This window comes from Zootoca vivipara, chromosome 8 (genome assembly GCF_965207765.1).
Source record: "Zootoca vivipara chromosome 8, rZooViv2.hap1.1, whole genome shotgun sequence".
In the NCBI taxonomy this organism is placed as follows: Eukaryota; Metazoa; Chordata; class Lepidosauria; order Squamata; family Lacertidae; genus Zootoca; species Zootoca vivipara.
The window spans coordinates 1,769,677-1,778,513 of NC_142591.1; the positions used below are offsets into that span (position 1 = coordinate 1,769,677).

The 8,837-nt window shown below is 49.7% G+C and overlaps 1 protein-coding gene across 1 annotated transcript; it reads left to right on the top strand.

Annotated features, from left to right (window-relative positions):
- The first annotated feature begins 687 nt into the window (after positions 1–687).
- Positions 688–3,329, top strand: NKX2-2 (NK2 homeobox 2). The gene is made up of 2 exons (XM_088676233.1): positions 688–1,382; positions 2,736–3,329. Exons 1-2 carry the CDS (start codon positions 1,055–1,057, stop codon positions 3,293–3,295), a joined length of 888 nt encoding a protein of 295 aa, XP_088532359.1. The 5' UTR covers positions 688–1,054; the 3' UTR covers positions 3,296–3,329.
- Positions 3,330–8,837: the final 5,508 nt, after the last annotated feature.

Genomic DNA, 8,837 nt, shown 5'->3' on the forward strand with positions numbered 1-8,837 from the left:
AGGAGGTTTACATAAGTTGGGCTCTTGCCATCCCAACAACATCTTGTTTAGGTAACCACTAATTTGAATAGATTCCCCATTTCTGTCTTTTCTTTTCACTTTCTTCTTCTAAAGGTGGCGAATTTAGCTCAAGCCACTGTAAAACAGCCAATTTTCTAGCTTGCTTGGAAAGAAAGAAAGAAAGAAAGAAGGAAGGAAGGAAGGAAGGAAAGAAGGAAGGAAGGAAGACAGACAAACAGAGAGAGAGAGAGAGAGAGAGAGAGAAGCAGCTTTATGTCAGCAACGAGAATGGGAAATGAATTCAAAATCGGGATAGACATGGTAGTGATGATTGTTGCGTGGGGGGGGTTATAAAAAAACTGAGGCAATTTGTTAAAATGTACTTTCAAGTATGTGGAATATCTGGCTACTTGCAGCTCCTTTGTATGTAAATACTGTGGAGAAAAGGCCCTCCCCATCTTTGTAATTAATTGACACGTTATACCACTCATCATGTGCTACAGCACCAATGGTGGAGGCTCGCATCCCCCCTCCCAAAAAAACCCCGCAATTTCACATCTGCAAACACTGTCTTCATCCACTTGACTCCTAAGACCCGCCCACACGTGGCCAACCTTTTGCGTTTTTAATGCATTTCTCTCTCCCCCCCCCCTTTTCTCTCTCTCTCTCTCTCTCCCCTCTCGGCAGGTTCATGTGCGGAGACCAACCTTATATGGATTGCCCGTCTCAGCAATGGCTTGTTTTTTTCGAGGAGGCACCGTCAGCGCGCTGTGCTTAAAGCAGACCCTCAAGTAAATGCACGTTGGCATTTTTCCTGGAGTTACAAAGTCTTGCGGAAGCCCCGCCAGTTGCCCCCCCCCCCTTGTGCTCCGCGGCTCTTAGCACCCAAGCCCGAAAAGCGCAGATATTAGATGCTGAAAGACCGCCGCTGATTTTTGCCCTCCTCCTCCCACCACCGCCACCCCTCCTCCGCCGCCACCGCGTCCCCTCTTTTATTCCAACCCCAACACCCCCCACTTCCTTCTTCTCTCCCCCCCGCCCCCCCAACCGGTGTATGTTTGGCGAAGCAAGAGGATTGACAATCTGGTCCTTCAAAGTTTCCTGCCTCAGATTTGCCCGGAATATGTCTCTGACCAACACAAAGACCGGCTTTTCTGTAAAGGACATCTTGGACTTGCCTGACACCAATGACGAAGACGGATCCATCGCGGAAGGGGGCGACGAAGAGGCGGAGGGGCCGGAACCCCCCAAAAAGCCCGGGGTTTTGGGGACAACCGCCTTGGACTCTGTTCAGACGCTACCTCTGAAGAACCCCTTTTACGACAATACCGATAATCCCTACACGCGTTGGCTCGCCACCACCGAGAGCATCCAGTATTCCTGTAAGTAGCCAAACTTACACTGGGGGCCCCTCTCTTTGTGAGTCTCTCACCCTCGCCAGGAGCCCGGATGAGGCCGTGTGGCTTCTCCTCCGCTACTCTCCCCTCGCCAAATTCCTCCTATTGCTGTTGTATGTCGTGTGTGTTTTAACTTCTTCTTGGAAATGACGGGAACAAATGGGAGATCTGGGTTCTTTAATTACCTGAATCGAATCAAAATAATGGCTTTCAATCCTTGTTTGAGAAAGAATAAAACCCCAGTCTGAAAAGATTTTAAAATGTGCCTTCCAATATTCTCCCAGCCACCCAACTGTGTTTCTTCTCTCTCTCTCTCTCTCTCTCTCTCTCTCTCTCTCTCTCTCTCTCTCTCTCTCTCTCTCTCTCTCTCTCTCTCTCTCTCTCTCACACACACACACACACACACACACACACACACACACCCGCTTCCCCTGAATCCCTCTTTCTACTTCTCTAACCAACAGTGTGTGCTTTGTGGGGAAATTTTGGATGGCCTTGCTTTAGACGTTTGTAAACCGTCCCATTGGCTGTGCTGGATCAAAGAATGGCTTGTTGAATTATCCTTTAAAAATCAATCCACGTAGCCCAGAAAGAAGAAGTCTGTTTTGTTTGTTTGTTAAAGGAAGAGACCAAAGTCCAAACGTTGTAAAAAGCGGGGGCGGGGGGCTCCAGCGGGATGTTCTCCTGCGCAAGACTGCATTAAAATGATTGTGAGCTACGCAAGACCGCTGTGGATTGCGCCCAATATTTTTATGGTGACCATGGTCTATCTCTATCTACAAATCCTTATCTCTTACTATTTATGTACTGTGTTTCATAACAGATTTATTAACATGGCATATATAGTCACCTTGTTTTGCCTCTATGCTTTCTATGTATTTGTATTTGCAATTTTCCGAGAGGGAAAGAAGATTAAAACGCACAGTCTCCTATAGCTCACATGGGGAAGGAGAATGTGTGGCTGTGACAAACACACACCAGGTAGAGATGGTTCCAACAACCCACACTTAATCCAAAGTGTTAGGCACTTAGTTGTCACATATATGCAGAACTAAACTGGGGTCTCCGCATTGCAATTTGTTGTACGTTTAGTCTTGGTGAAGCTCCCTTTGGTGACCCAGAGGCTCATTTCTTATTGAGGAAGAGGGTGGGCGTCCCAAAACATGGGGATTGCAGAGGACCCCCGTCACTTTCCTTTCTCCGGGTTGGGAAGGTGAGAAGGAGCAGAGCCCGGCGGGTCACCAAGGGGTGAAGGGTGGGGGGACACCCTGCGATCTTGCTCGCCCGCCCGCCCGCCCGGCTTCCTTCTGATATGCTTCTTTTGTGACATCCCCTCAGTGCACGGCTTGGCATCCAGCAACTCCCAACAGGACTCGGCGTCCAAATCTCCGGAGCCTTCGGCGGACGAGTCTCCGGACAACGACAAGGAAACTTCGAGCAACGGCGACTCCGGCAAGAAACGGAAAAGGCGGGTGCTTTTCTCCAAGGCGCAGACTTACGAGCTGGAGAGGCGCTTCAGGCAGCAGCGGTACCTGTCGGCGCCCGAGCGGGAGCACCTGGCCAGCCTGATCCGCCTCACCCCGACGCAGGTGAAGATCTGGTTCCAGAACCACCGCTACAAGATGAAGCGGGCCCGGGCCGAGAAAGGTATGGAAGTGACTCCTCTCCCCTCCCCGCGCCGGGTAGCCGTGCCCGTCTTAGTCAGGGACGGCAAGCCGTGCCACACGCTCAAGGCACAGGACTTGGCTGCCGCCACCTTCCAGGCGGGGATCCCCTTCTCCGCCTACAGCGCCCAGTCTCTCCAGCACATGCAATACAATGCCCAGTACAGCTCGGCCGGCAACCCCCAGTACCCCTCAGCGCACCACTTGGTACAAGCCCAGCAATGGACTTGGTGAACTCTCTCTAGAGCCACAGAGACTCCAAGGAGAAGGATTCCAAATCAGTCCTGCTGGGGGAGGAGGGTGCGCGCGCGCGTGGACTGGTCAAGACTGAGATTCCGAGGCTGGGGTGGGGAGGGGGTTTCCTTATTTGGGGGCGGGGGTCAGTTTTCATTATTTTGGTTGTTTTGTGCGCCATGTTTACAAGGGAGGGGAATACGCCCGTGGCTAGTGGTCCTGTCTACCTACAACTACAGATTTTAAAAAAATAATAAAAAACGATTAAAAACTGAACGCTTTTGTGGTTTTTGTAAAGTATGTTTGTGTGCCGTAGAAGCTGTTGTCAGCTGTATATTAACCAAGGAGCGAGTAATTTAAAAATAGAACGTTATTTCTCATTTCTGCAGAGATATTTATGGTCATGAATAAAATTCTGGCCACTATTATCACTTCTACTTTTATTTTATTTAACGGTAAACCTACGGTATTTAGTGATTGTTGAGATAAATTCAGGCCGGCCTTTATTTTTGGTTTGTTTCTGATTGGATAGGAAATTCCCTCCCCTTAGGGGGGGAAGGAGCGCGCGCGCGTGTATATATGTATGTATACACATATACGGAATGAAAAAGTATCCCTATAAATATACATGTACAAATCCGAACAGAAAACTAGGAGATTTTGAGACTTTTATAAGAATTTTAATCAGAATGCTGTGTTTTGTTTTGTTTTAAATTCACATTAAACGGAACGCTTTTGTTGTGGTTAAACATGAAGTTAGCCTCTCTCGTTTTCTTTTTCTTTTGTTAGTAACACTGGAACAAACTCTGAGGAAGGGGCTCCTGCTGGAAGACAGCAGCAGAGAGGGAAATGGGTGGCTCTCGGTTTGGATTCGTGGAAGGGGCTGTGGGAGGAGGCCTAAGCGCCTTGCGAGCGAAGTTTGCCCAGGGCTTGTGCGGCGTAGCCGGAGGAGGACGAGGACAGAGACAGGAGCGGTGCCTCTCCCCCCCCCCCCCGCGCCCAAACTTTCTTCAAGCTGAATATAATCTCGTCCTCTTTGCCTTCTGCCTGCTCAAGTTTATCTACTTGAAATACTAATAAGGAGATAAAGTGTCGGGTGGAAATGAAAAATCAGCGTCCCCTCTGCCCCTCCCCCCCATCCTCCCGCAGCCTCATTTAAATGTAAGAGTGCTCCTTCAAGATGAGAAGCTTTTGATTCCAATAGCAATTCAATGGCGTTTACTTTCTCAGCTGGGTTGAGGTGGGTTACTTCGAAACTGGAAGTCCCGCCGCCCGCGAGGTTCCCTTCGGCGACCTCTCGCCATGTCTTTGCGACTTTGGTGAGGGAGGCCAATGTTCACACGTCCACGCAGACGAAACCGCGGGTTACTTCAGGGTCTTGTTTTTTTGGGACATCTGAATCTCACTAAGGTGTGGTTTGTTTGTTTGTTTGTTTTGCCCCCCCCCCTCCTGGGTAGGGAAAGACATTTTAGACGTTTAGACAGTGGGAATTGTTTGGAGCCGCGTAACGAGGTGAAGCGTGCCTGGTGGAGACGTTTTAAGACCCCAAAGACCTTCCTCTTAAGAGGAGACCGTGAGCACGTCCATTTCGTATCCGGAAGGAAGAAAGAGAGATGGGGACTTAATTTCGATCGGGTGGTGCTTGATGCAAGCGGAATGCGTTAGCTGACAGGTTGTCCGGGCCGCTTGTCTGCTTTGCCCGAAGAATGCGATTTGAAATCAGGCCTGTCGAAAGCACTTTCACAGATGTCAATGCTGCGCCATGTCGGAGACTGTAGCTCTTTCCCTAAGTTCAGCAAACAAGTGGATCCAGAGAAGGGGCACCCTGGGCACGGAGAGTGGTCCCAGTGGAGCTTCCGCCGGAGCTGGCCACGTTTCAACTCCGCATCCAAAGCAAACACGATTATCTGGCTCCGAGATCTCTCTCTGCTGCAGCCTTAGCTCGCATCTTGGAGATTGAGCGAGACAGCCTTCGACTGCTGCACTCGAGGGCCCGCAGCCAACTCTGAGGCCAAAGCAGAAAATCTGCCTCCTTTTGGGGGGTGGCTTCTGTGCTAGGTAAAGGTAAAGGGACCCCTGACCATTAGGTCCAGTCGTGACCGACTCTGGGGTTGCTCATCTCGCTTTACTGGCCGAGGGAGCCGGTGTACAGCTTCCAGGTCATGTGGCCAGCATGACAAAGCCGCTTCTGACGAAACCAGAGCAGCGCATGGAAACGCCGTTTACCTTCCCGCCGGAGCGGTACCTATTTATCTACTTGCACTTTGACTTGCTTTCCAATTGCTAGGTTGGCAAGAGCTGGGACCGAGCAACGGGAGCTCAAACTGCGCCACCCGCTTTTCTGGCTTCTCTGCTAGTCTCTCCCAAAAGAGCAGCCCAGCCGTGGACCAGCTGCAGCCTTCTCTGTGGGGCAGCCCATTTGGAGTTGGGCCATCGAAACTGCCTCCGGTTGGCTGGAAGTTTGTCCCTCAAAGCTGAGTTTGCTTTTCTGGGGGGCGGGGCGGGGAGGAAGGAGTCTTTTCCTTATATGAGCTCACCTGCTCCTTCTGCCCGACTTGCTTGCACCCAGTTGCAGGCCTGCTTCAAGCCCCGATTTCAGACTCGACTCCTAAAAACCCAATATTTAGAACAGATCTATCGTGGTTCACATTCAAGCGCACCGTCCCAGTGAAACACTCTCTCCCCCCCTCTTTTAAAAAGCAAATCCAGAGCAGGGGCGGTGTGTTTGTGCGCGTGCGTGCGTGTGGAGTGCGGGGAGCCGCGGTCTCTCCGGTCTCTACTAAGTCTATCAAGCTGGCGAAGTCTTGTGTGGCCCTAACCCCCAGTGGCCTTCCATTTCACACGCCGGTGGTGGCGCGGGAGTTTGGGGTAGTCTATCTTTGCACAATATACAGTACCCATCACAAAACGGCACAATAAGGGAGGCTGGGAGTTGAGGATGTTAGAGGCGTACATATTAAGTTGGGGCGGGGAAAAGAAAAGAAAGCCACGGAAGGGACAGAGAGGGGGGAGAGAACGCGCTTTCCCTCCCCTCTCTCTTCTTCTTTTCCTTGTTCTTCTCGGGGTGTGGGTGTGTGCGTGTGTTTAAATGCAATTCATCAATTGGCGTATCTGGAATGAGCCGAGCACCCCCGAGTCAGGGGGAACTACCTCGGGTTTTGTTCCGCCTGTCAGTTGGTGCCATTGTGAGCCACGTTGCACATGCCGTATTCCATATGGACAGCTGGGCCGGGAGAGGGCAGAAAGGGACCTTCACAAAACCCAAATTGTATCCGCCTTTCAAAACCGGTATTGTTGTCTGTGAAAGGAAGACGAATTAAAAATCCGTGCTATATCTATTCGAAGAAGAAGAAGAAGAGTCCTTTCCCTCCCTCTTCTTGAAAGCAAACATGGCCTCTTTTCTCTCTCTAGAGTCTACTGAAAATATGCCTCTAGTTTCACAGACAATTAGGTTCTTGTATCTACACAGAGGTTAAAACAAAAACTCAGCCATAAAATTACTTTTTTTAAAAAAAATGTTGGTCTTATGCCGCCCTGTCCCCCCCCCCCCGCCGTCCATCCTAATTGTAGTTCCTCTGGCTGCCTGTTTGTCTAACTGTTTAGCTGGCTGTTTAGCTCGCTGAGCTGGGCCGAGAAAACAAGGAATCTCATTCACGAGGAGATGTAATGTTATGCAGAGGTTCCTCAGACCACAACTGGATACGGTTGCTGCTGGCTGATGATATATGTGTGTGGTTCTCTGCCCTTCTCCAGAGAAATCGAGAACCACCCCCACGCTGTCTAGAATGACCACAGGGAGTTCTCTGGAGAACGACTGATGGACATCATCCAGGCAAATGTAAGCGCTTGTAAGTCCCGCTGATTTCACGGGGAAAGTTAAGCATTTGCTTAAATCTGTCCTTTGGAAATCGATAAGATTTAGAGGTGCTTAATTTTGTGCTTGGGTCGTGCCTTTTTAATCACAGCTCTTAGGTTAATATAGCAGGCCATTGCGAAAAATCGGTACACCTGGGGTTGTACCTCTTATGTTTGCTGGAGTATTCCAACATCTGTCTTTCTGTATGTCTAGGGAAGCTAGGGCATTTCTGGGTTAGTACCCTCCTCCTTAGTATACCTGGGTGTGATTCTCAAAAATCACTGATGATACGCTTTTATTCCAAACCAGTCAGCTTCTTCGGAGTCACGAACGGCCAGGACGCAGCACGCATAGTTACGCCGTTTGACGGTGGCAATCCAACCATATCTCTTGGAAAGTAAAACAGGCCTTGATTCCGGGTAAATCTGACTAGGCTCGGAGTGCAAATACTGCTTAAACTGGGGTGATTAAGCGCTCGCTTAACTTTCCCACTGAAAGCCACGGTACCGAACAACAAGTAAATGCCATATTGACAATAACGATTGACTCGCATTCCAAAGGACGCCAGTTTGCGAAACCAAAACAAGCCCAGTTCCAGCCTCCTCGGTTCCTCCAAAGGGACTGCGTGTTTTCGTGGCTCGATCGTGCCCAACCAGCCTAGTCTCCTCGAAGGAAAGCGCGAAATCTTTGTGTTCATTGGTTAAGCGGCCGCTGTTACTCAATAGGGGTTTTTGAAGACAATAGCAGGAGGCAATTTGAAAGAACTGCGGCGGGGGAAGGGAGAGAAAGAGGACAATGAAAAAAATGTTCCGTTCATTTGAAAACTGATGGATTGTTCCTGGAGCTGCAGGTATCTGTGCGCGCGTGTTCCTGAGCACTGTCTGGAACGCTTCTCCTAACAGCTACCTAAGCCTTCCTTTCTGAGCCGTTTTCTTCTACTCTCTCTCTCTCTCCCCCCCCCTCACCGCTTTCTCTCCCGCATCCTGTCACTGGAGTAGCTATTTAGGGAGAATCAACTAACCTGATAATGAGCTGAAAAACCCCTTTAAGCTCAGGAAATAACCTACTTTCATTACCTATTGACTGTAAGGCTTAGTTTAGACCTGGCGTGGGATATTTTTAAAGGGTCTTTTCAAGAGGCCTGGTCAATGAGAAGCTAATCCAATATTTACAAAGTATAAAGACAATTCTCAATTGTATTTATGAAGGACCGATCACCGTGCGATTACTTGGAGGAGGTGGAAAGGAGGGGAGGAAAGCAAACTCTCGGTTGGTGGCAGCAGGTTGGAGACCTCACCCGACACCCACCCGCCCCAGCCTCCACCCACACCACCCTGAACTTCCTGCGCGGGGCCCAGCTCAAGAAGCGCGCGGGCGGAGCGATGTAGCAGCAGATACTCGTGAAGTGTTGGTGTGTATTAGATATTGTATTGAGCAATATTTCAGGAAATATGTACTTGTGGCGTCCTGAGAGCGACACTCTTGCTCTGTCGATAAATCAACTGGCTTTATCCCAGCATCTGCAAATAAACTCTCTCATCTCCCCCATCAAAAGAAAACAATTTAGTTTTATTGCTTTATTTCTCTCCTTCCTTCCCTCCCTCCCTCCCTTCCTCCCTCCCTCTTGGAGGCCTTCTTCGATTATAAACGCTGTTATTAATAAAGCTAGCTAGGCGAGCTTTAATC

Bases quoted from the DNA above. Each gene is read 5' to 3' on its own strand.
- NKX2-2 (XM_088676233.1), top strand. From the start codon at position 1,055: ATGTTTGGCGAAGCAAGAGGATTGACAATCTGGTCCTTCAAAGTTTCC. The intron at 1,383-2,735 runs GTAAGTAGCCAA...ACATCCCCTCAG, and splicing joins CGAGAGCATCCAGTATTCCT to TGCACGGCTTGGCATCCAGC.